This window comes from Alternaria hordeiaustralica (genome assembly GCF_023758085.1).
Source record: "Alternaria hordeiaustralica strain BMP 2776 chromosome Unknown scaffold_2, whole genome shotgun sequence".
In the NCBI taxonomy this organism is placed as follows: domain Eukaryota; kingdom Fungi; phylum Ascomycota; class Dothideomycetes; order Pleosporales; family Pleosporaceae; genus Alternaria; species Alternaria hordeiaustralica.
Genome location: NW_026056774.1, coordinates 2,020,617 through 2,046,510, shown reverse-complemented (window position 1 = coordinate 2,046,510; position 25,894 = coordinate 2,020,617). Strand labels below are relative to the sequence as shown.

The 25,894-nt window shown below is 53.6% G+C and overlaps 7 protein-coding genes across 7 annotated transcripts; 4 read left to right on the top strand and 3 right to left on the bottom strand.

Annotated features, from left to right (window-relative positions):
- Positions 1-406: 406 nt before the first annotated feature.
- J4E84_002143 (uncharacterized protein) lies at positions 407-5,241 on the top strand (the record flags this gene model as incomplete). Its single annotated transcript, XM_049384771.1, has 2 exons — positions 407-5,164; positions 5,215-5,241. The coding sequence occupies 2 exons, from the start codon at positions 407-409 to the stop codon at positions 5,239-5,241; spliced, it is 4,785 nt and encodes a 1,594-aa protein (XP_049248127.1).
- A 382-nt stretch (positions 5,242-5,623) lies between these two features.
- On the top strand, positions 5,624-7,403 carry J4E84_002142 (uncharacterized protein; the record flags this gene model as incomplete). The annotated part of the gene is made up of 2 exons (XM_049384770.1): positions 5,624-6,188; positions 6,235-7,403. 2 exons carry the CDS (start codon positions 5,624-5,626, stop codon positions 7,401-7,403), a joined length of 1,734 nt encoding a protein of 577 aa, XP_049248126.1.
- Positions 7,404-12,353: 4,950 nt separating this feature from the next.
- Positions 12,354-14,102, top strand: J4E84_002141 (uncharacterized protein; the record flags this gene model as incomplete). The annotated part of the gene is made up of 2 exons (XM_049384769.1): positions 12,354-12,424; positions 12,659-14,102. The coding sequence occupies 2 exons, from the start codon at positions 12,354-12,356 to the stop codon at positions 14,100-14,102; spliced, it is 1,515 nt and encodes a 504-aa protein (XP_049248125.1).
- An 845-nt stretch (positions 14,103-14,947) lies between these two features.
- J4E84_002140 (uncharacterized protein) lies at positions 14,948-16,643 on the top strand (the record flags this gene model as incomplete). The annotated part of the gene is made up of 6 exons (XM_049384768.1): positions 14,948-14,997; positions 15,050-15,186; positions 15,320-15,338; positions 15,390-15,970; positions 16,021-16,535; positions 16,587-16,643. The coding sequence occupies 6 exons, from the start codon at positions 14,948-14,950 to the stop codon at positions 16,641-16,643; spliced, it is 1,359 nt and encodes a 452-aa protein (XP_049248124.1).
- A 2,246-nt stretch (positions 16,644-18,889) lies between these two features.
- J4E84_002139 (uncharacterized protein) lies at positions 18,890-20,484 on the bottom strand (the record flags this gene model as incomplete). The annotated part of the gene is made up of 2 exons (XM_049384767.1): positions 18,890-20,302; positions 20,359-20,484. The coding sequence occupies 2 exons, from the start codon at positions 20,482-20,484 to the stop codon at positions 18,890-18,892; spliced, it is 1,539 nt and encodes a 512-aa protein (XP_049248123.1).
- Positions 20,485-21,706: 1,222 nt separating this feature from the next.
- Positions 21,707-22,921, bottom strand: J4E84_002138 (uncharacterized protein; the record flags this gene model as incomplete). The annotated part of the gene is made up of 1 exon (XM_049384766.1): positions 21,707-22,921. The coding sequence occupies one exon, from the start codon at positions 22,919-22,921 to the stop codon at positions 21,707-21,709; it is 1,215 nt and encodes a 404-aa protein (XP_049248122.1).
- A 422-nt stretch (positions 22,922-23,343) lies between these two features.
- On the bottom strand, positions 23,344-25,166 carry ICL1 (isocitrate lyase 1; the record flags this gene model as incomplete). The annotated part of the gene is made up of 5 exons (XM_049384765.1): positions 23,344-23,701; positions 23,757-24,309; positions 24,366-24,708; positions 24,760-24,915; positions 24,963-25,166. 5 exons carry the CDS (start codon positions 25,164-25,166, stop codon positions 23,344-23,346), a joined length of 1,614 nt encoding a protein of 537 aa, XP_049248121.1.
- Between the last annotated feature and the right edge of the window lie 728 nt (positions 25,167-25,894).

Below are 25,894 nucleotides of genomic sequence, written 5' to 3'. Positions count from 1 at the left end.
TGGTCGAGCGACGCGTATGAAGCGCATTTTAATGTCGTACAATGGCCCTACCCATCCCGAGGGCCAACACGCGCGTGCGAAAGTTCTGTACGCGTAAAGCTTAGAACGGATAGGGCGCTGATGGTATTGGGCGAAGTTGGTGTTGGAAGCGTGAAGCGTTGGCGCGGTCGGGGATGACATGGGTTCCCCACGTCAGGCATGCAAGGTCCGGTAGCGGTGCACTTTGATTTCGAAGAACGCAACCCTCGCAAAAAGTGTACTCCCGGTTTGACTCATACCCACAACCTCCCAGACATAATGCGCTGAGTTCGATACTAGCCCCCATCAATTGTAATTCCTTGCAGCCTCACTTCTCGCGTTCAGCAGCTGGCGGCTCTTTGTGCAAGTCTGACTCGCACCGCCCACCATGGCGAGCAACGGCGTCAATGTCGCGCAGGGTGAGCCGACCAAGGTGACGATCCTGGGCAAAGACTCGATAGTCGTCGACTACGGCATCTGGCAGAACTACATCGCCCAGGACCTGCTTACCAACATTCCCTCGTCGACGTACGTCCTCATCACCGACACCAACATCGGCCCTCTCTACACGCCCACGTTCGAGCGCGCCTTCGCGTCCGCCGCATCTTCGCTTCCGTCCTCCCCACGCCTCCTCACCTACCAAATCGCGCCCGGCGAGACGTCCAAATCGCGGAATACCAAGGCAGCCGTAGAAGACTGGCTGCTGTCGCAAGGATGTGTGCGCGACACCGTCATAATAGCACTGGGCGGAGGCGTCATCGGGGACATGATAGGCTATGTCGCGGCGACATACATGCGCGGCATCAAGTTCGTCAATGTGCCTACCACATTGCTGGCCATGGTCGACTCGAGCATAGGCGGCAAGACGGCCATTGACGTGCCCGCGGGCAAGAACTTGGTCGGCGCCTTCTGGCAGCCCGAGAGGATATACATTGATCTGCAGTTCCTCGAGTCGCTGCCAAAGAGAGAGGTCGTCAACGGCATGGCGGAGGTGGTCAAGACGGCGGCAATTTGGAACGAAGAGGAGTTCACAACACTCGAGGGCAACGCAGACGCTATCCTGGCTGCGATTGACCAAAAGCCCGTCAACGGCCGCAAGAACTTCGACAAGATCGCCAGCATACTGAAGCGCATAGTGCTGGGCTCAGTACGCGTCAAGGCCGAAGTCGTCTCGGCAGACGAGCGCGAAGGCGGCCTGCGCAATCTGCTCAACTTCGGACACTCGATCGGGCACGCTTACGAAGCCATCCTCACACCCCAGATCCTCCACGGAGAGTGCGTCGCGATAGGAATGGTCAAGGAGGCCGAATTGGCCAGATATCTGGGTGTACTGGATCCCTCCGCAGTCGCGCGCTTGACAAAGTGCATCGCGAGTTACGGACTGCCCACATCGCTAGCGGACAAGACGGTGCGGAAGAGGTCGGCCAACAAGCATTGCCCTGTAGACGAGCTTATCAAGATCATGGCTGTGGACAAGAAGAATGCAGGCAAGACAAAGAAGATCGTGCTTTTGTCAGGCATTGGCCGGACGTACGAAAAGAAGGCTAGCTCCGTCGAAGATCGCGACATCAGAATCGCCCTGTCACCGAGCATATCTGTGCATCCTGGTATCCCCTCCGACCTGAACGTGACCTGCAGACCCCCAGGATCCAAGAGTATCTCCAACCGAGTCCTCGTACTTGCTGCGCTTGGAACTGGCTCGTGTCGCATCACCAACTTGCTACACTCTGACGACACGCAAGTCATGCTAGACGCGCTGGCAAAGATGCAGGGTGCTAGTTTCGCGTGGGAGAATGACGGCAAGGAGCTAGTCGTCACCGGTAATGGCGGAAACCTCAAAGCGTCGAGCAACGAACTCTACCTCGGAAACGCTGGTACTGCCGCGCGTTTCCTGACTTCCGTGACTGCACTGTGCCAGCCCGTCGAGGGCGTGACATCCACAGTAGTCACCGGCAATGCGCGTATGAAGGAGCGACCCATCGGCCCGCTGGTCAAATCACTCCGCACCATGGGCGTCGAGATTGACTACCAAGAGAATGAAGGCAGCTTACCGCTGCGAATCTCTGCATGCGGTGGCTTTGGTCCGGATTCTTTCACGGGCGAGATTGAGCTTACTGCCAACGTATCGTCGCAGTACGTATCTTCCATTCTCTTGAGCGCGCCATACTCCAAGAAGCCTGTAACGCTGCGGCTGGTCGGTGGCAAAGTCATCTCCCAACCATACATCGATATGACCATCGCCATGATGGCTTCCTTTGGCGTGCAAGTTGAGAGATCCCAAGATGATCCCAACACCTACCACATCCCCAACAAGCCCTACACGAACCCCTCCGAATATGAGGTGGAAAGCGATGCTAGCTCTGCTACCTACCCTCTCGCGATCGCGGCTATAACAGGTACAACATGCACAGTGCCCAACATCGGATCAGGCTCCCTGCAAGGTGATGCGCGATTCGCTGTTGAGGTTCTGAAACCTATGGGCTGCAAGGTTGAACAGTCCGAGACCTCTACAACGGTCACAGGCCCTCCTCGCGGCGAATTGAAAGCCGTCAACGAGATCGACATGGAGCCCATGACCGACGCTTTCCTCACAGCATCCGTACTGGCCGCAGTAGCATCATCGAATGGTAGCACAACCACTACTCGTATCTATGGTATCGCAAACCAGCGTGTCAAGGAATGCAACCGCATCCAAGCCATGGAAGATGAGCTTGCCAAGTTCGGTGTCACCTGTAGACAATTTGACGATGGTATTGAAGTTGACGGAAAAGCTTACGAGCTCGAAGCTCCAAAGGTCGGTATTCACTGCTACGATGATCATCGCGTCGCCATGAGTTTCGCTGTGCTGTCATTAGTAGCTCCAGCGCCAGTTCTCATTCTTGAGAAGGAATGTACTGGAAAGACATGGCCTGGATACTGGGACTCTCTGAGCCAAATCTTCAAGACCGAGCTCTCAGGCGTGGAGCTACCGCCACGGCCGAATGCGCACAAGGCAGCGTCAAAGACTGAACAGAAGTCAATCTTCATCATCGGAATGCGCGGCGCCGGCAAGACGACCGCTGGTGGATGGGCAGCACGTGCGCTCGGACGTCCTTTCATTGACCTGGATACTGCACTCGAGGAACATGTCGGCATGACAATACCTGAACTCATCAAAACGCAGGGGTGGGATGGCTTCCGGAACGAGGAGCTGAAGCTTCTCGCTCAGACTGTCAAGGAGAAGCCTAATGGGCATGTCTTCGCCTGCGGTGGTGGGATTGTCGAGACACCTGAAGCTCGCAAGATTCTCGTCGACTATCAGAAGAGTGGCGGTATAGTACTACTTGTCACGCGTGATATCAACAAGGTAGTAGCCTTCTTACAGATCGATAAGACACGGCCAGCATACGTAGACGACATCATGGGCGTATGGCTGCGGAGGAAGGACTGGTACACGGAGTGCAGTAACTATCGCTTCCACAGTCAGGTTCCGGGATCTGGTGGGCTCGCTCAAACGCAAGGAGAAATTGCACGTTTCTTGAACACCATCACTGGCAAGGCCACTACTTTGAAGGGTCTCAAGAAGAGGAAACATTCTTTCTTCGTCTGCTTATCTGCACCCCGACTTGAGCCTTGCATCAATACTCTACCAGAGATAGTAGTCGGATCGGATGCTGTTGAGCTCAGAGTCGACTTGTTGGAAGACCCCAACGGGCAAGAAGGTCTGCCAACACCAGAGTTCGTGATCGAGCAACTGACAATACTGCGGACCGTAACATCGATACCGATCATATTCACCTTGCGAACAAAGGCACAAGGCGGAAGATTCCCAGACCAGGCATACGATGAGGCCCTCGTGCTTTATCGGACAGCATTACGACTTGGTTGTGACTTTGTAGATCTGGAGATGACCATGCCAGAAGACATCCTGCGCGAGGTTTCCGACACCCGCGGATACTCCGAGATCATCGCTAGCCATCACGATCCCAAGGGCGAGCTCAACTGGAGAAACGGCTCGTGGATGCAGTACTACAACCGCGCGTTACAGTACGGTACTGTCATTAAGCTTGTGGGTGTCGCCAAGTCGCTCGAAGACAACTATGCGCTTGCAGAGTTCAAGAGCTGGGCGAATACGGCGCATCCCGTCCCTCTGATCGCCATTAACATGGGCGAGCATGGCAAGCTTAGCAGGATACTTAATGGCTTCATGACACCCGTCTCGCACCCCCTCCTGCCCTCTGCTACCGCACCAGGTCAACTATCTGCAGGAGATATTCGGCGAGGCTTGTCGTTGATGGGCGAGATTTCGACGAAGAAGTTCTTCATCTTCGGCTCACCAGTGGCACAAAGCCCTAGCCCGCGTCTCCACAACAAGCTGTTCGGTGAGACTGGGCTCCCGCACGTCTACGGCCGCCATGAGACTATGGATGTAAGCTCCGTCAAGGACATCATCCGTTCGCCAGACTTCGGTGGAGCTAGTGTGACAATCCCGCTCAAACAGGACATAGTACCTCTCCTTGACGGTTTAGGCCCAGAAGTCGACGTAATCGGTGCGCTCAATACTATCGTTCCTGAGAGCTCCGTCGATGAAGCCAGTGGTGAAGAGGTCGTCCGTCTAATCGGTCGCAACACCGACTATCTAGGCATGATACTCATCCTCCGTAACGCCGGCGCCCAAGGCAGCGGTTCTGCCCTCGTCATCGGGGGCGGCGGGACAAGCCGCGCCGCCATCTACGCACTCAAGGAAATGGGCTATGGACCAATTTACCTCCTCGGCCGCAACCCCTCGAAGATGGACACACTCAAGAACGCTTTCTCGGCAGAATACAACCTACACGTCATCGGCTCCCCAGAGGAAGTCCAATCTATGGAAAGCACGCCACAGGTCGCTATCGGAACCATCCCCGCTGACCAACCCATCGACGTTGCCATTCGCGAAACGCTTTGCACTTTGTTCGAGAAGGGCAAGGCGAGCGTCAAGGACGTGGAGCCAGGTCCAGAAAGAATATTGTTGGAGATGGCTTATAAGCCCCCCGTAACAGCGCTGATTCAGCTTGCGATGGACAACGGGTGGAAGACGGTCAATGGTCTGGAGGTTTTGGTCGGACAGGGTGTGCACCAGTTTGAGTACTGGACTGGTGTCAAGCCGCTGTATGCGGTTGCTAGGGTAAGTTTTGCTGTGTGAATCGTGATTAGCACGGAGCTAACGTTGCGCAGGATGCTGTGATCAACCAAACGGACTAGACGGGGATGAGGTTTCTATCGGTGGGGGACTTGGGTCTTGTGAGCTTAGTGTAGATTAAAAGCACGATACATCATCATGTTATCTTCGGTTTGCAATTTCTAAATGATGCTGGTGTAAATGCAATAGTTCTGCTCCTAAAAGTCGTTACGCCGAACTTACGCGTTGAGCTGGCGATGATGATGTGATGCCGCACTGGCGCACGGATGTCTTCACGTGTCGCTCTAGTCCTCAATCGTACTAGCATCTGACATCATCCCGGGGTCTCGTTGGCTGAACAGCACCAGGCTGTCTCTGCTTTCTGCCAGCGCGGACATAACGAAATACATGCATACGAACTACGCCCGTCGTGTTATTTGACTCCAACTCAACCCAGACCTTTGAATGCCAAGTATATCCTTCGCAGGAGCTAAGAAACGCAAGACGCGTCATTCCGGTTACACCTTCACAAAAGCACGTCAAGAACCCGGAATCACGATGCTCGGGCCAGCCGAGAGCGGACTGTTGCGTCTAGTGGATGAACTCCTCCTTAACATCATCGATCACGTCGAAGGCCAGGATGCGCTTTGCAGTCTTGCTGCGACGTGCACGCGGTTTCAAGGCCTCGTTGAACCCTACATCTGGCGCAAACTGGTAGTTTTGACGGGAGGACACGCGCAACAGATTGCCACGGCACTGGACAGCCGGGATAATCGGACAGACTATATCCAGGACCTGGCTATCCGCTACAAAGATGATTGTCGCGAGGGGATCGAGGATCTGAACCATTATCTGAGTTTGATGGGTAGGCTGCGTCATCTGCATGTCGAGAGCCCTTGCCCGAACAACTTGGAATGGCAGAATGGCATCTACTTTGATGGATACTCAAGGATCGACTACAACAACTTGCTTGCAGCATCAGTGTATCCACGCGCGGGCATGCCGATGACTTTGCCGATGCTACAGTCGTGTAAGTCGGGTGTTTCATGACAATGAGCCTAACTAACGAAACACAGTAACGCTCCACGCGCATGGTTCGGGAGACAACAAGTTCAAGTTAGGTCGCGCGGTCGCGATGTTCAAACATCCAACTCTACGACATATCACGTTGTCGTGTCTGAACTTTGATGGAGATCTCCAAATCTCCGAATCACAGAAGAAGACAACATCCCTTCAGTCTCTAACGCTTATCGAATGTAACGTCAGCGTTCCGTTCCTAGACAATGTCCTCAGTCTACCCAAAGCTCTCAAGGAGTTGTCGATAGGAGAGCGATTGCACGTCTTCCAGGAATGCCAACCATCCATGGATCCTGAACAACGCACATCCTCATCTCGATTCCTAGTCGCGCTACAGAAACAAGCACATTCATTGCAGCGCTTAACACATTGCGGTGGTCACGTTGGCTATCTGACCTCGCGCGACACCGATCCCGAGGGCGCCGAAAAGCTCCGCTCTCTCGTCGAGCTAGAGTACCTCGAGCTAGGTTTTGAGTCACACCTCTACTACTACCTACGACAAAGCGGCTTCCCGCCATCCCTCAAGTCGCTAAAGATGCTCGACTCCGCCATCTCCATCAACTCAGGCCACGACCTCCGCTCGCTCTCCGACATCGCCTTCCGCTCCCTCACCTCGCTCGTAGACGTCTGTCTCCCAAGAACACTAGCAGACGACTTCATACTGCACCTCAAGTTCTCCGACCACTCTTTCTTCCGCCTCTTCGAGATAGTCGACGCAACAGAACAAGCGCACCTCCTCAGCGCCCTCTTCTTCGACCGCGCGGCTACCTACAAGATCGCGACGATGCTCAAATCGTACAGCACAAACGCCCACTTCATTGTTTCGCGGGAAATGTTTCCGTCGGGGAAGTCTTTCATCCCACCGTATATGGAAGGCGAGGAGCTGCCTGTCGAGGAATTGATGTATACCAGCGACGACTTTTGGCGCTTCAACGGCATCAACTACCGCATTATGGATGATGAGAATTGGAGGGATGAGCTTAAGAAAGGGAAGAAGCTGGTCGTTTGTAAGAGGTGTCGGAGTAGGGGGTTGGGCGTGGATGAATGTAGGAGTTTGGGTGATGGATCTGCTTGCATTCCTTGTAAGGGTACTGGGCTGGGGGTGTGCGAGTGGGAGAGAGATGAGAGTGGAGAGTTGGTTAGTGCTGGAGATGCTAAGGCGGAGTAAGTGGAGAGTGTCTGACTTGTTGGCTTTGTCAAGATCTGAATCGTCACAGGCGCTGCTTGGTGATGTAGTGGTAAGCGGTGTCCAATCAACGTTGGGCGGTCAGCAAGGTCTACGATGACATGCTATCACCGGAGTTTTGGCCCGAGAAACATCCTGTCTATTTCAACCAATCCGTTCTCTACATGGCCCGTTCTTGCGCCTTTCCACCGATTCAAGAGGGGATTCGAGTATCATCCGTCGCGTTGGTTTTGGGCGAGTTGTGAGTGGCTCCCCGGCTACATCTCGGCATTTGGGTCACCGCAGTACCACGATAAACCGGATGGAGCTAGAGTCAATGTGGCTTCGCGCGCTCAATAATTGTGTGAGCTAGTAGCGAGCAAGTATATATGACGGCTCCTCGTTCTCTCACTTCTGTAGTCCTACATCACAACGTCTTGGTATCACTTCACTCGGTATATTGAGAAACAAGTCGCAAGACTCAACGTGAAGGAAAGACTCAAAGTACTAGGGTCAAGACTCAGGGTATCTACCGCAAGGATTGCTGTGCCGAACGCAAGGCTCAAATTACTACGCACAAGACTGGAAGTACTTTACCAACGAGGTCGTGAACATTCGTAATCTCCGCACAAGACTGAAAGTATTGAGTGCTTGGTCAGAAGTGTCAAGCCGAAGACTGAGAGTATCAAACGCGAGGCTAAGAGTTTCGACGCCGCTATACACAACATGGATATGATCTCCTACACCAATGCAAGCTCTGCAGCTACCCTGCAAAGCGGCTTACGGGCCCCCGCAATGAACGCTGAATCCCAGACGCCATCGCACACCTCTTCAAACTCCGGTCCGTTGCCGGGCTATACATGCCTATTCTCGCAACTATCAGGGGAGCTGCGAAACCGCATATACGATTGTATCGTAGAAGATGTTGTTTCGTCTGCCATGCGCGTACACTACAATCCTGATCCAGCAATGCCATTCCAGGAGCGATATCCAAAGCACAAGCACATGGGCCTGACACAAGTTGACCGCAGAACGCGTAAAGAGTTCGCGCCCTTGTATATCAACGGTCATTACTTCCACTTCTCCCAACTAGCTCACTTCTACCGTTCAGGTCTCGCTGGCAAGAACGATGCATATCCCGCCTTAGTCCGCCTCCTATCCATGATCAAAAAAGGACGGCTTAGACAACCAGCGGCAATGGAGTTCGACTCGTCAAACCCAGGTCTCGATGTAACACTCTTATTCAGACTAGACCCGTATAACTGCGATGTCACAGGCCGTTGGTTTCTCGACACAGAATACAAGACCCACAGAAATAGCCTTATCACCGGCGTTCTATGCCGCATGCTCGCGTGTCTGCCGTCGTGGTACCATATGTTAGAGCCAGGAGCCATCACAAAGATCAGCATCTTGAAGTCTCGCTACAGGAGTGGCAAACCATTTGTCCTCGTTACGTTAGAGCTCGACTCTGAGATCGAAATCTCGCGCGCTGCCATCGTGCATGCGCATGTTGAGCGGGCGCTGGTTGCAGAGATGGATTTTTCGATGCCTGATAGCGGACCGGCGGCGTCGCACAATTTCTTGAGGGTGAAGTGTGTTTGGAGAGGCGAGAGGTGTAGGAAAAGACGTCAGTGCAAGGGGATTCGGAGATCATGAGGCGGATGACGAGTTGTGGCATCGGGTCCGAGTGATCCTGGGAACCGTTCAGGCACGGCCGGCTACAATGAATGTGAATCCACGTCATCGTGAAAGAGACGGAGCTTCAATCGCTGCCTGATCAGTCTTCTAGGTTGGTCTGTGTGCGCCCCAGGGAACTTATAATTACCCCTCCTAGTCTGTCTCTCTCTTACACTGTCTCTGTCAACCACTTACGACGTGAACTCAACTGGCACAACCCAACATGGATGTCGATACAAAAATGACCGATGCCTCCGATGTGGATGTGGTGTCGCGGCTTCTGGAGCTGCCCGGTGGTAAGCCAACCGTCATATTTGCTCCAAGATCCATGTGTACTAACCCATTGCGAAGAGTTGCGCAACCACATATACAGCATCATTGTCGCCGGAGAAGCAGCTCATGGAGTCAAGCTGCACCGCAAGCGCCGCGGCCGCTCTCAACACTCAAAACATTCTCTGAGAGACCGTCACCCTAGTCGCCAATTCCTCGGCCTTGCTCAGACGAATCGACTATTTCGCTCCGAATTCTGGCCGCTTTACACGAAAGCCCACCGGCCTATCATTAACATCGAGGAGCTTGCCGAGTACCTTGAGGTCGTTCCGCACTCTGACGAATACATCAATAGCTCTATTATCACGACTTTGAGAGGCGTGCGCCGCCTCAAGACACCGAACGCCGTTGAAGCTCCTGGTATCGATATTCGACCTCTTTTCCGCATGAAGTGGAAATCGTTCCCATTCGTCGTTACCAAACGGTCCACGCATCGGTATTGCGAGGAGCACGAGATATTTCATTGGCTTGTAAACATAAGCTGCCGTAGGAGCCGGACCTATAACAAAGTGCTCAGGGATAATGGAGTCGTTGCGATCTATTTGCATAGACGCCATAACGCCGTTGGCGTGTCTCCTGCGGCGGAAGACGTTATCACAGTACGCCTGGGCGACCTCGTGAACATGAGACTTAGCGGAGACAGAGTTAGCATCTTCCAGAGTTTCGTTGATGCTACGAGAACACTCCTAGTATTCGGTTCCTGGAGTAACGTCGTGATGGAATGTACTAGCGGTATGCAGAAGATGACTGCGAGGAAGGGACAGACTATCCTTGTCGAACAATTGGAGGATATCTCGGAAGACGTGTGAGCAAACGCGTTACCCAGAGAGCGGTCGTGATATCTGGAGGTGAAAGAGATGTGATGAGTTAGGAAGCTCATGGAGAGTGGAAGTCTCCGATGCCGTGAAGGCCGACTTCTGGTAGGCGATTGGTTGGTGGACACGTATGATAATGATGTTGTTTGTCCACTTCAGGTGCGATTCTTACCGCTATGCCACTTGCACTGTCTGCAGGCCCAGATCAGTGACGACAGTAGTGACAAATAAGCCAGACATGATCGGTCAGGACTCCAGATCGAAAATGAAGAATAAAGTGGGGACAATAGTCGTGAGGATGAAGGGTGCATACTTTGACGGAGACCCCGTCGTCTAGTATGCTCACCATGATAACAGCAATGATCGATCACTGCCGCGTCCTGCGTATGTCTCCCTACTAAACCCAATCGCAATTAACAGGCGATCTCTCAGCATGGGCGTCCCGAGAAGACACATGTCCGCGTCAGTGATACACTCCATCAGCGGGAAGTATGGTACCGCTTCCCAAACCGTGCTCATCGGAATGTGACGCGCGAGCACTTTTTGCGCGATACGCGATAGATGTCCAAGCCGACTGTATCGGAAGAGAGCAGCCGGCTTGTGGTAAGGTCTCGTGATGATGACGGGAAGAGCTTTGACGAGAACTTTATAGAATGGGTAAAGAAGGACGTATTCGGTGAAGTGTACACCGATTAGTACTATATCGTGAGTGACCGCGCGATCGAATGTTTCTCGATCATGCACTAAGGTCTTCTAGAAGGGATTGGCAGGTACGGAAGGCGGTGGAAGGGTGTTCGAGTACGAAAGCTTCGATGCTAAGGCAGCATACCCTCCGTGTGTGCGCTTTGAAGAGGAAGAAAGAAAATCGTCGTGCGCTGCTTTGAGTAGTTGGTGATGCTCGTCATGCGTTCCTGTAGCATCGTCAACGTGCGCCGCATCGCAATTTCTCGACCACAAAGCCTGTGCGATCTGTAAATCATCTCTTGACCGTTCCTCGCATTCGGTGGTGCTGCGGTCCGACTGGGGTTGAATCGCGACATTAACGTGAAGGAACTTTCCGAGCGAAATCATCAAAGTGTCTTGGAGCGGAGGGGTGTCCTCTACGATAAGCGTTGTCGAAACCCCATTTGACAACAGGGTGCAGGATGCGAGACCCCGAATATTTGTTCTTTCAAGAGAACAGGCGAAGTGGCGTTTAGGAGCTAAGGAGACGTGAGTTGAACGGTGCGCGTTGGACTAGTGGCGACTTCCCGAGTTCCCGCGTGCAGTTCACTCCTCCTTCCCTGTGCCATCACTCGCCCAGGGCCAGCGGCAAATGCAAACATGAACCCAACATCACCATGCCCTTAATGCGCATTAACGCTCATTTACCGCCTTTGAAAACAGTAGTCGTCCAATCTTACATCAGGCGCGAGTTTGTGTTGCTGGTAACAGCTGCGGCCGTCAGCCTCGTGTACTCCAAGCCTCGCAGGCACAGCCTCAGCCAGCTGGCTCTTGGCTTGCACTGCTGGGCATGATATCACGACCACAATACTATACACAGATGCAACTACCGTGATTGCGCACCCAGGATGATACGCCACGAGACGTCTAGAGCGTCGGTCGCACTGGTGCTCAGTGTGTCAACCGCGCGGAACCCCGCAAAAGCAACCACTAGCCGCACCTGAAGCTATCCTTCACACGCGCCACGCACGACCTTGGAATTGGCCCGACACGACGCCAGGCCCAAGCATCGGCGACCCCACGCGGGACCTCCATCAGGCTCAAGAGGCGCGGCAGATGGTTGCGATAAGCCCTGGATCGAGCTGATGGCTGCAAATGGAAGACTGCCGTGTGCATCAGCTGCAGGCTATACAGGTTAGCCTCTCACCTTGCCTTTCCATGTCGACACTGTCAGCTTTCTTTTCCTCCCTCCTCCTTGTTTTTTGGTCGGTGTGTATCTACACCCCTCCTCCCTGACACGTTCTACCCTCGGGATATTTACATCACCTCTCCTGCGTGCTCTGGATGCGCCTCGATTATCGTGTTGCTTTACAACATGATCCTTCGTCGATCTCGTCTTCTAAACCTCAAGCGGCCTAACGGATAGCGACTCTGGCGTCAGCGGCGCAGACCGCCTTGCAACTCGACAATGCCATTACCGTTCAACCAGGAATCATGGATCTGGTATACATGCGCTGTATGCATGATTGCGGCAAGACTGTGAGTGCAGTTTCCGTGCATTATCCCATTACATCAGTCTACATTCATGATCTGGTTTCGCATTCGAGAATGCGGCTTAGCATGCGATGTAATGCGCTGGCGGGCGGCGTTGGGTTACTGAGCGCATCGGTGCTCTGCCCTTCTGCTTGCTCGCATCAACCGGCTGCGATCTCAAGATCATTATTTGCTCGTTGTACTATGTGCATCCATTTACTGACCAGAATCGTCATGCAGGATTTCGCGAAAGATGCTCTTTCGATCCGTCAAAGGCCTACAGATCGATGACTGGACCATGGGCCTCTTCGTCACCGCCGCCTATACCGTTATGATTGTGCTCGCGAATCGGTGGCTTAAAGTCCAATCGAACCTGGAACCGGAAAATTTCGACTTCAGTGCACTGACTATGGAAGAACTGTCGAGACGACGGTTCGGAAGCAAGCTCGTGGTTGTTGTAGAGCAGATGCATATCGCTGTGATCTGGGCCTGCAAAGCATGTCTTTTGATCATGTACCATCGCATAACACGGACGGCGCTCCAGAAAGAGAACATCGCCATCAAACTGCTCGCCGCATATACGGCACTTGGATTCGTCGTTATAGAGGTCCTCTACTTCTCAGCCTGGTGTCGACCCTTCTCTGCATACTACGCAGTGCCGACTACTTCCTTCCAGTGCAACGCCTTGGTACACCACCGGATCACCAAAGCCGTGTTCAACATATCCTCGGATTTGATCATGCTATGTATTGCATTGCAGATGCTAATCCGATCCTTGCTACCCATGAAGAGAAAGCTTATACTCTGTGGGATCTTCTCTCTCGGTATCTTTGTCGTTGCTGCGAGCATCATGAACAGCTACTACTCCTTCAGCAATCCTTACAAATCAACGTGGATCTACTGGTACGTCCGAGAATCCTCGACAGCCGTCCTTGTTGCCAATCTACCGTTCACATGGACAATACTAAGGGAACTGTTCGACATGGGTAACTTCGATGACACGAACCCTCCCCCATGGACCTATCACTCTGCTCGTACGGCTGGAGGTCGCAAAACGGCACAACTTCTTCACCATCAGTCCGCGACAACGGCCGCACGTACAGGAGTCAGACGATCTCCGAACAACAGTAACGGAAGCAAGATGACGCAGAGCATGACCATGGTTGCTTCAAACATCACAAAAGACCAAACCAAATCACCTGCTATTAGCGACAGGTCTGATTTTGCAGAGAAGGATCTACTCCAGGAAGCCATCCAGTCTCATGACTTCGCGCCTGCAGTATTACGTACCAGTAAAGACGGTATTGTCGACATCGACCTAGAAACAGGGCTTGTCGAGGAAGTCAATGCGCGACCAGTCTCTCCAGATCACGCGCAGCAACGCGACAAGCTCGTCTCGGCCCCGCCTACGATTACCCAAGATGGTACCGGGGGATTCTACGTCAACGACCACCCTATCTCACCACCTTCGCGCGCTCATCTCGTCCTTTCGATGAGCGGAACGCGGGATAGCAGTATATCAAGCGCGCACAGGAGACCTTACAGTCCGACATCGAGTCTTGTCAGTGGTGCTACAGGAAGTCGACGAGGGAGTGCGTCAACCCAGGGTGGAGTGGCTGGGCACACCGCAGGGGGAGGAAGAAGTGCGAGAGATCGAAGAGCGAGAACCAAGTTGAACGAGTAGGATACATTATGGATGAAACGACGACTAGCATATACCCCTTGTAGACGAACCGCTTTATGGCACTTAGACTAAAACCTCTAATGTAATATAATACCGCACGCTTATCCGCATTGTCTGTTCGAGGGCACATCAAGGGCGCAAGATGCCGCATTCGGTGATAACTGCAGGACTGTACGACGTGCCATGAGCCGATGAGATAGACGCATGTGGGATTTTCTGGAATGTAACGTTAAGACCAAGGGATGGTGTGTCCTTCCTTCCCCAGACGGCCAGGTAGGAAGGCACGTGAGAGAGCGACTTCGGCAGGCGCTAACGGACCCTTCCCTTGGTCCACTGACGCGAACTGCAACCACTGAGCATGGCGCGATTACTGACCGCCAGCCGCTGCAGGTGGAGCGCCATAGCTGCGCTCTCCTGCGCAACAACGCGGAAGTAGCTGGCGTGCAGGCCGAGTCATTCATCCGGTGTGCTCACTGTGGTATGTATGCCGTGCAGACTGCAGCCATGCCGCGCTCTAGAAGCTTTGAGGTGCGTTGGATGGCGACATGGGCTCGGCAGAAAAAGTGCAACAGCCGAAGGAAGCGAAAACCTCTTTCCAAGGTTGGCCCGTGACGACAGACATCCATCTTTCACCATGCTGCCCAATTCCTGAGCTGCCTGAGCTGCGACTGCTCCACCCAAGCATTACCAGGGCGGAACCTTAAAGCAACTTGGAACTAAATCTTTTCCATTATCGATAAGAGGAATTTCTCCGCGAGGGCCCTCCTTCCTTCACTAATCTCCTCTTGCTATACTGCCCGCTGCGAAGTTAGCACACGACCCCACCACCTCCACCAGCCGTCAACATGAGGAACATTGTGGTCCTGGGCGGCAGCTCCCACCCGCAGCTCACCGAGTAAGTCGACGCGCGGAGAAGCGGGCCATGGCTGTGACTAACTGGGCGATAGGACCATCTGCAACCACCTCGGCATACCCAAGGCCAAGGTGCTTCTCGACAAGTTCAAGGGTGGTGAGACGCGTGTCGAGATCGAGGAGAGTGTGCGAGGAAAGGATGTCTTCATCATCCAGTCCGGCGGCGGTAAAGGTACGAAGCCCTCGTGCAGGTCGCGCGCGCATTCCTAGCCGCAGTGGTACTGCAGCGCACTTGGGACGGAACACGACGGCCGCGTGCTCTGCGATATGTGAAGAACCCCGCTAATGTCTCGTGTTGCGCGCAGTCAACGACCATCTGATGGAGTAGGCCCATCCTCATGGTGTAGTTGAGTGAAGTGCCTGACCGTCCTCCAGACTTCTCATTACCATCTCGGCCTGCCGCACCGCCTCGGCGAAGCGCATCACCGCCGTCCTCCCTCTGTTCCCCTATTCGCGCCAGTCGGACATTCCCTACAACAAGACTGGCGCGCCCCTCTCCAAGGTGCCTGGCACGCGCTCGAGAACCGGCACGTACACGTTCGATTCGCGACCGCAGACGCCCTTCCCTGGGCAGGCGGAAAGCGCAGGTCTCACCAATGGCTCGGCCGCGCTGCACCACCAGCTCAGTAGGATGAAGCTCGACGAGCGCAACGGCGGCCGCACCGATCCTACGAGCCCGGTCAAGCAGAATAGCATCAAGCGCACCGAGACGCTCGACTCGAGCAGTTCCGGCAAATCCGACAAGGGCGCATACTTCAACGGTGACCATGGAGCCAACGGCACGAACGGCTCAGTTGCTCCAACACCCGGCATCACGCGCGCGCCTACAACTACGAAGCCTCCTGCTTTCGAGCCCCAGGTTGGATACCGCCAATGGGTTGCTCAGGCGGGTACCCTTATCGCGGACCTTCTGACTTGCGCTGGCGCCGACCACGTTATCACTATGGATCTCCACGGTATGTACCATCTTGGAGGACCTGAGATGGCTGAGCTAATAACCTGCTAGACCCGCAATACCAGGGCTTCTTCGATATTCCCGTAGACAACCTTTACGGCCGCCATCTCCTTCGCAAATACATCCAGTTCAACATCCCGAACTACCAACAAGCCGTGGTAGTCTCTCCCGACGCTGGAGGTGCAAAGCGCGCGACCGCCATTGCCGACGCCCTCGGCATGCCCTTTGCCCTTATCCACAAGGAGCGCCGCCCGACACAGATCAACGACCGACAGAACGCGACCATGATGTTGGTTGGAGACGTTCGGGAGCGCACAACTATCCTGGTCGACGACTTGGCGGATACATCCAACACCATTACCCGCGCGGCCAAACTCCTGAAGAAGGAGGGCGCTACGCAGGTGATTGCGCTCATTACACACGGTATCCTGAGTGGAGATGCTATCGAGCGCATCAACGCTAGTGCACTGGACAAGGTCATTGTGACCAACACGGTGCCCCAGGAGGATCACAAGAGCCGATGCCCCAAGTTGGAGGTCCTCGAGGTCGGCAACGTGTTTGCGGAGGTATGTTGAAACTACTAACGAGACGGCGGGACTTACACTGACATTCTGTAGGCCATTCGACGCGTCCACCACGGCGAGAGCATTAGCGTGCTGTTCGACTACAGTTAGTACCTGTACTCATGTAAAATCCGTTTCTTGGGAGACCGTGCTATCTGCCCCGCTTTGCGACGCTCGGATTCTGCCATGGAAGATACATGCGAAAAGTAGAAAAAACTGGTTTGATGGAGTTGATGATTTGTCAAAGATCACACTTTCCGTCGACTGGGCTCATTGGGAATATGGACATGAGGGGTGTTTTTATCGTGCTTTTATGTTTATAGACTGCTGAGGAGCAGTATATCAAATACCTGTACCTGCATTATGAGCATACGTGCATGGACTGGCGTTGGGGATGCTGTTCTTCATAAAACTCGAGTATTGATATGACTCTGTGTGTTTTATGGCCGGGTCCAAAATAGAATGTTGTGTCTTGTTCCATTTCACTTGTAGGATGCTGCTGTGACTATGTTTTGATGTAGTCGTTCATCTATGGTACATTGGGCTACGAAGCCCTCTTCACTAACACACTCTCCGGATCGTTGAGGGCAGTTCTTCCTCTGCTCATCACCTATTATAATGCTGAAGCACATCAGCCTTCCCTATCTATACCAAGCCCTCTAAATCGTAGTCTAATTCATTATCCCTGGTCCTCAGCCTCTGTATCCCCTATCCACCCCACGCCAACTAAGAAAAAAACTAAACAGGCCTGCAGCCTACATTAACTTAAAACCCTACAAGATATGTAACTTAGCGTTAATGTAGGCTTTAGACCTGTTTAGTTTTTTTCTTGTATGAGGTGACCCTATACCACGAGTGCTAAAGCACTACCATACAAATACATATCCCATCCCTATCCTCTCCAACACCCTCATCTTATACCCTCCTCCCACCTCCCCACCCCACTATCCTTCCTCCTCCCCTCCCCCACTCCCCCCTCCTCACCCCCCGGCGTAAACAATTCCGCACTCAACACCAAAACAGCAGGCACAACCGCCAACGCATCGATCGTGCCGCTCCGCCCCCTCTTGCTGTGATGTCGCAGGTTCATCATCGCATTTACTTCTCGCGACTTGACTACTTCTTTGCGGATGCGCGGCCAGTCTTCGCTGTTCCGGTCGCTGGTTTTGGAGAAGGGGGATGTGGGTGAGGTGGGTGAGGTGGGCGAGGTTACAGACGCAGATGTAGATGCGGATGAGGAGCTGCGGTGGCGGAAGGGGGATAGTGAGGATAGGGTTCGGGAACGTCGACGTTGTTTTTCTGGTGGTGAGGAGACGGAGGGGTTGGTCGGTAGTGATGGGTGGGTTGGTGTGGATGGAGATGTGATGCGTGGTGCTGTGATGCGGGGGAGTGGGATGTTTATTTCTGTGTAGAGCGGGCCTTCGTAGTGGACTGAGAAGGGCTCTGATGTTGATGTTGATGGTGATGTTGATGTGGCGATATCTGAGGTTGACGGTATAGGCGCATCGTGGTCGTGTTGTGGGGTTGTGGGGGCGGAATCTAGGGCTGGGAAGGGCTCGTAGCATGGGCTGTTGTGGTCCATGATTTCTATCCACTCCTGTTTTTCTTGATTCTCTGGTTTATTCAATGGAGGGGTTCTGATGTCTTTAAAGTCGCGAAAATGCTGGAGGAACCAAAGGACCAGAGAATTGCGGCGTGATGTGTGTATATGCCCTGGAGGCGCGGTGATCAAAAGCGTCGCGCGGTGGGCACAGCCTCGTTCAGGCAACCCTTTGTTTTGTCACGTCGTTGACGCCCGAAACACGCGCGGGACGGCGATTACCTCAGACTCTTGAATGATCGGGAGTCTGCACAGCAGTGAAAGCTTCTGTTAGTCCACAGATTGGTATCGTCGCGCTGGTAGATATGAAGGTGTTTGGAAATCGTTGTTGACAGTCAAGGCCCAAGAATCAACAACCCACACGAACGCGTCCCAGACGCGATACATATACGTCTAAACCAAAGTAGGCTCCCATTATCTGCACTTCAGCTGATCGCAATAAGCCTCAATTCCACACGCGTGCGGCTCAGCGGCGGTGTCGCGGTTAGCAGCTTTCGCGAGCCGCTTAGCCGATTGACATGGCTGTAGGGGCTGTGCAGGTTCGGCGGCTGACATGAGGATGAGGCTCAGCGCAAGTAAGACGACACTACAAAGCTGACGTCTATGTTCCGTTTTTTTCGGGTGAAATTTAATCCCATCAAAGCTTGACCAGCTACACCTGTATCAAGACAAAATAGATCCGTAATTGAAGTGTGTTATTCGTGTTGTCGTTGACATTATCATTGTTGACTATATACAAAGCTGCGTTACCGCGAGCTTACAACAGGCTCAAAATGACCTTTGCGCCCTTGACGCCCCTGTGAACGTGAGGCTCACGGACGCTCCTCTTCGCGGTGCCGTTGACGGGCACACGGGCTGGGAAACCCTCCCATGAAGTAGCATAGTTGGCAACCGCAGCAGCAATACCGCGAGAGTGTAGGAGCCAAGCTCCCTCGTTGAGGTTGGTGACGTTGTCGGCGGCCTGGTGGTAGTTCTGGTCAAGGATCTCTCCTGCAACGCCACCCCAGATAGCCTGCTCCTCGACGGTCTTGACCTCATCAGCACCAGTGGTGGTACCACCTGCGGGGATGTTGGCATCAAGGAAAGGACCGTAGTCGGAACGGCCGTTAAACTCGGTAGCGTTGCTGGAGATGTTGAGATCCTTGAAGTATCCCTCGAAGAAAGTCTCAATCTGGTCGCTTCCAGCGGGTCCGCTCAGACCGTATGCGCTGCCGTCACCGTCGTAGATCTGGTGGACGTAGTTGGGAGACGCAATCATGTCGAAGTTGAGGTATGCGCGGATGTCAAGAGCTGCCGCGGGAGACAAACTCTCGACGAAGAAAGTGGAGCCGAGAAGACCGGACTCCTCGCCAGACCAGAAGCCGAAGCTAACAGCGTTCTTGACGTTGTACTTAGCAAGCGACTTGGCGACGTTCAGGATGGCAACAGTTCCAGAGCCATCGTCGTTGATTCCAGGACCAGCACCGACAGAGTCAGTGTGAGCACCGAGCCAAAGCTGGTTGTCCTTGTCACCACACTTGCTGGTAGCAAGAACGTTGTTGGTGGTGATGATTTGGACGTCGGTCAAAACGTCCAATTCGCCGGTGACAGTAGCACCGCCTGCGACCTTGGAAATGATTGCCTGACCCTCTGCCTGAGACAGAGTAACACTCGCGACGTAGTCACCCTCTGGGCGGGGAGGGGGGCCTAGGGTTGCGCTGATGGTGCCAGCAACGTTATTGTAGATGATAGCACCCACGGCACCAGCGCTTCCAGCAAGAGCAGACTTCAGTCCGAACTCACATTCTCCGCGCGAGATGAGTGCAATGCTGCCGGACACTTCCGCGGGAAAGTCAGACGCCTCGCAACCGAGGTTGTTGACGGGAACGATGGGTGCGGTGACGAGCCCATCGGTAGAGGCTGAGTATTCAAGAATCGTGGAGTTGATCATACGTCCGTCGATGGTGAACTTGTTGAGAGTGCCGTTCAGCATGACGTAGTTGGAGAAAGGCTGGAGCGTAACATCGTAGTATGAAGTAGACTCGAGCTCCTTCTTCAGCCACTTGACGGTGTCGTTGTGAGCCTCTCCTCCCATGATCCTGTTACGGGCTGGGTAGCTGTAGGCAAAGTCCTCAAGCTGCTGAGCGCCCCTCATCAACTTCTTGATGGTGATGTCCTTCTGAAGAGCCTCCTACAACGATCGTTAGCATAGTTTCAACGCGATTCTTGGGGGTTGGATTTCCATACCTTCGTGACCAGAGGCTTCTTGGGGCATGGCTTGGCGTTGTGACCATCCTGGCGTTGCCTGATTTCCGCCGTAGGGACGGCTGCAGCACCAACGGCGAGCGCAGCGAGACCGAGAGTAACCCTCATATTGACAAATCTGCTCTATCTCGAGTGTTTGAGATGGTAGAAGCAAGCTGCGGCGTGTCTTCTCTCTGGAGCGCGGAACGTGCCCTTTATAGATCTCTGTTGCAGCGATCGTCAGGTCGTGCATGCGTCGCCATGCACAGATTCCGTGGACCTGTTCCGTCAACTGATTCTGCAGCTATCGCGTGCACTCGCAATCAACGCCCTGTCTGCCAAGCAGCTCAATATGAACAAGCTCCTATCATTCGCCCATGGCTTCTCCACTCTTCATGCTTGATCCAGCAGCTGGTAAAGACAAGCCGCGCCAATGCCTGCTTCATTCCGGTCGAGTCCTAGGCGGCGTCTGGGCACGCCTGATAGTGGCGCTCAATTGCGAGGTTTCCGCAGCGCAATTAGAGAGAGAACTCATGCGGGTGGATGCCGGCGGAGGCAAGATCACGCTCGCCAAGAAAGCCGGATGGAAGCTCTTTAGGAAGGTGGCCATGTCCGGCTGCGGGACCCGCATGAGACCCGTTCTGTGGCCGTCTAGGATCCATGGTGTATCGCGGAACACTCAAAAGCCCTCGTGAGGTTTGTCATCGTCGCTTCTTCCTCCAGGAACCCCGCTTCGTGCGATCTGGGCAGGTCATTTTGTGTGACCGGGTGTCGAGTTTGATGGCCGATAGCACGGCATGCGGCGCCGAGGTCCCTGGAAAACGGGGAGCTTGTGCCTGGCGCACGGAGCAGCCGATAACTGAAGAGATAACGAGACCAGCTCAGGGCTCTGCAAGAGCAATCATCTCGGAGCAAAAAGAAAACAGCAAAAGATCTGTCGCAAACAATCGGCGCATATGAAAGAGATGCAGGAGATGAAGAGGGAACCGATGGCATATATATCTCAGAGCACCATGTTGTCCTCCTCTTGGCGACACCATGGCCCATTGGGCAGCTCCCGGCCATATCATGGTTGGCTGAGAACCTCGACAAGCATTTGATAGCAGCTCCCGGGGCCAACGACGATGATCCTCACCTCACTATGCGGACAACTCTGAGCTCTTCGATTGGTTGTTTGACATTGAAATTATGAGTACGCGTCCACATTACAGGTCATGTGTATCTGTGACGCACATCAAGACAAACAGCGTCGAAACAAGAGAGATCTACTACAAGCTTCGCTACAACCAGGGGAAAGGATGAAATCCAAGAGCAGAGATCCAAGAGGAACGCCGACACAGCAACGAAAAGCCTACTCTTTCCGCGCATAAAACGTCAAATTCTTTCCCCAATCATCAATGAGGTCGCCGGCATTTTCGAACCTACCCTCGTCATCCGGCGACAAACAATCGTCCGCAAACTCCCGACCCAGCCACGTCGCATTCATACACTCCAGCATCCGTCCAACTCGCGGTGTCCAAGTATCGAGCGCCATGATCTTCCCCTCTTTATGCCACGGATGGCTCAGTATCTCTGCGGTGATGATTGCCGCGGGACTTATCGGAAAACACATGTCCGCAGCGACCTGGAAGACCGGTAGAAAAGCGGGCTGGTAGAGGCTTAGTAAGAGCGTAGAGGGCGTGATAGAGAGGTATTGGTATGGCTCTGATACCACCGTAATGGGAGGGTTGCACTGAGAAAGCATGACCATATCTTCGCGTTTATAGGCCGGGTCGCGAGCTACTATTGGGATTAGGCTTGGTGTGGAAGTCGCGGAAGTCGTGGCATACCGCTGCGATAAGTAGGTCGAGATGGCGCAGGCGAGCACGTGCTGTGTAGCTGGAGTATCTTCTTTTCTGCCTTCCTCCTCTGTTCCGTGCATGGTTCCGAGGGCTACGCAAACAATGTTGTCGACTGGTACGGTGAGAGCGTCGAGCTGCTCTCGTACACTGGCCCAGAACCTACTTTGTAGCAGACTTGTCTCGAGGACTTTCGGGATTCCGTTGTACTCCTCGGATGTAGAGCAACGCTGGCTCGCCTGCTCATGTGTACTCTGAAGGCTATCGGGCTTCAGCGCCCTGGTATCACTGAATTCGTACTTGGTATCCTGGTGGTGGGGAGTCCTGATGTGATACGCTGGACGCATCGGGTCAGAGGCACCAATGAAGATCCCGCTGAAACTCAGGCTGACCGCGGGTGAGGCATACGGTGGGACACGCTTCTCCACTTGTCCACTACCTAGTACACGTGGTACAAACATGAACGGCATGTTCGGATCGCCTTTACGAACTATCTCGACTTGCTCTGCTGCTTTTTCGAAGAACGCGCGGGTGAAGATTCTTCCGTTGTCCAGGGAAGCTTCGAAAGCCCTAGCATCTTCGAAGACTTGTGGACCGTATGATTGACATTGTTTTTCCCTGTCGTCTTTGATACGTTGAGCCATGTCGCTGCGTTCTTTCCTAAACGATGAGGTTGTGGGGTTTGCGGGAGCTTCTGCCGATTCCGCAATGTCTTTCTGGGCTGACATGGTGTAGTAGAGTCAAGTCTAGGTTCTCAACTGCTGCTTGGTGGACACAGGTCTGGGGCGGAGAAGTGGAACCAGATAAAGTGCCTTTTTTGCATAACTTTGGATAAATTTGTTGCAGATCCAAAGTATAATTAACCCGGAGGGCGATGGATCCTTAACAGTGCTCAATGTCGAGTGAAACAGTGAGCTTGTTGGTTCATTGAGCGAAAGGCTTTGACGTTGGGACTGTGAAGAATGAATTTTGAAGGTTCAAAGAATACAACCGTTCATCAGGTGATGAGAGTTCAAATAAACATACGTTTATTCACTGGCGCGGTGATAACTATGTCCATGGCGGTAAGTCTTTGAAGTCACCAAGGTGGTGGTAAACCAGAGACCTGACCCATAAAAGCTTCATTATCATGACCCCCCACAACACCCCTTCACTTAAACTGATCCTCCGTAACACCCTTCCCCATAGCCGCCGTAGAACTAACACCACCCGACACCATCTTCAGCAAATTATCCACATAATTTGCGCCACTCCACTTCTGATGCGTAAGCACATCGACCTTGTTCTCCGCTTCGGGCTCCTGGATAATCTCGCCGTACGCACGCATACCCTGCTTCGCATACGCCTTGGAGAACGTATCGGCCATGAGCGCGCTCTGGTGCAGACCAGCGAGCGTGATGAACTGCCAGCAGTAACCCAGCTTGGCCAGGCGCTGGATGTAGGTTTCCTGCTCGTCGCGTGGCATGGCGGCTTTCCAGTTGAAGGAGGGAGAGAGGTTGTATGCTAGTCTGTGGTGTTGTTAGTGCGTGTGTGTGAGGGAGAAGTGGGTGGAAGAAGACGTACTTCTGCTCAGGCCACACGGCATGCACGCCATCAGCGAACTCTTTTGCTTGGGCGAAGTCGGGCAGCTTTGACTCCATCCATATCATGTCGCAGTAGGGCGCGTATGCGATGGCGCGGTTGATGGCGGTTTGGCAACCGCCTTGGTACCTGTAGTAGCCCTCGCGCGTCCTTGCGGCGTCCCAGTTGAAGTACACATCAACGCCGGTCAGGCCTGCGGCGATGGCGCGTGCTTCCGAGTTGCTCTTGCCCTTGCTCTTCTCCATGAAGTCGTTGATCATGCTTTGCTTGTCGACATGTACACCGGCGTTTATTGTGTCGATGACGGCCTCGTGGTATAGCTTGAGGTTGGCCTCCTTCGTCCATGCATCTTCGATGGCTTGGAGCTCCGCGCCTGTCTTGCCGGCTTGTTCGGCGGCGTACATCAGCTCGCCCAGAGGCTGAAGGGCAGGGTTTGTGCAGCCTAGAATGTAGTGGTGGTCGCGTGGGTCAATGGTAGAAGTGATCAGGGTAGCAGCTTCTGAGTCGGTTCTGGCGACGGCAAGTAGGTCGGTTCCTGTCATCCCATCGTTAGCCCATGCCAAATCTGATGGCTGGAGTTCATCATCTTACCCATAATATCTGCCTGCGCCCTGATAGCGACCAGACGGTTGATATGCTCGCTAATCGGAACCAACACCTTTCCAGCCATATGCCCGCACTTCTTTGTTCCTGGCGCTTGGTCCTCGATATGTATACCCGCGGCACCCTTCTCAATGAACAGCTTTGTGAGCTTCATGATAGCGGTCAAACCTCCATGTCCAGTATCGGCATCCGCGATAATCGGTCGTAGGTAATCTACGCTGGCGACTTTCGCACGGTCGGCTTTCGCGGTGGTCAAGCGTTCTTCGCGTTGCTTTCGGTCGTGGAAAAGCTGCGCCATGAATAGGTGGCCAACTTTGTTGGGGACGGTTGTCTTTTGTTCGTTAGCTTTCGTTCCCCATCACCGTTCAGTTCTGTGACTTACGTAGGGGTAGTCTGCTAGATCAGGCCCTGGCTCGTCGGTCGATGAAGCTGTTGACGATGCTTGCCATCCAGAAACGTAAACAGTGTCTAGATACTTCGCCATCTGTGTGACCATCACAGGGTCAAGGCATCCGTATGTGTAGCTGACATCGTTGTTCTACACATTGTTAACTTGAAGCTTGACGTTTAGCATGACTATCATACCTTGAAGCGTCCTTCCACAATCTCCCAAAGCTTCTTCGACTGGTGATTGCTCGGGTAGGTGATCTTGAGATTACCTCTCTTCGAAACGATATCCTCAGCAGTAAACGGCCTCCTGGTATACCTCCATCTTGAGTCCGTCCACCACTGCTTAACTTCCTGAACTTCCTTCTGGAACTGCGCGTCCTCGGCGTCAATGTTCGCCATGATGAGTGATGTCTAAAATATGTAATGACAACAGAGAAGCTAGGTTCTTTCGATACGACGGATGTGTGTATGAAGAAATATGAACAAAAACAAGAGGGAAAGCTCGTCCTTTGATAAAGATGACCAGCAATGACACCACACTTACTCTAGCCTCGGTCTACGCAGCCAGGAACCTTGGGGGGAAAGCCAAGCGTCTTATAACCATAGCCATCAGCATACTCACACCAGCACGGCTAGCACAGCACTCCAAGTGAGCTCGGGGACGACCGGCTGGACGCACCATTGGCCCGACTGCTGCATCCTCGGAAGCTGGCAGCAACGTCTAGCGCTGGCCATGGCACTTGCTCGAGCGTTGTTTTGCGTTGCCCTCGGCCCAAGGGGAATTGACGTTTTGGAACGCTGACCAGTGTAGATCGGGGTGGGGATGGGGGACCAGCGGAACCGTGACGGGGATGACGTTTGCCAATGGTCTTGGGTCAACTCGTTGCAGACAGAGCTGCATCCTTCGTTATCATCCTACTCCTATATCACAGTTCCCATCTCGATGCACTGAAGATGCTGTTCGGCATGACACGCGACACTATGCTGCAGCTTCACATGTCGATGTTCCGTCGCTCTGCTTAGCTGGTTTTCTGGTGCATGTGAAGACGCACGCCAAAATCTGGGGTCGCGTGTCCGTTAGCGTCGCGCGGGTTTTACCTCGGTTGATCCTGTCCGGAAAAGGCCTG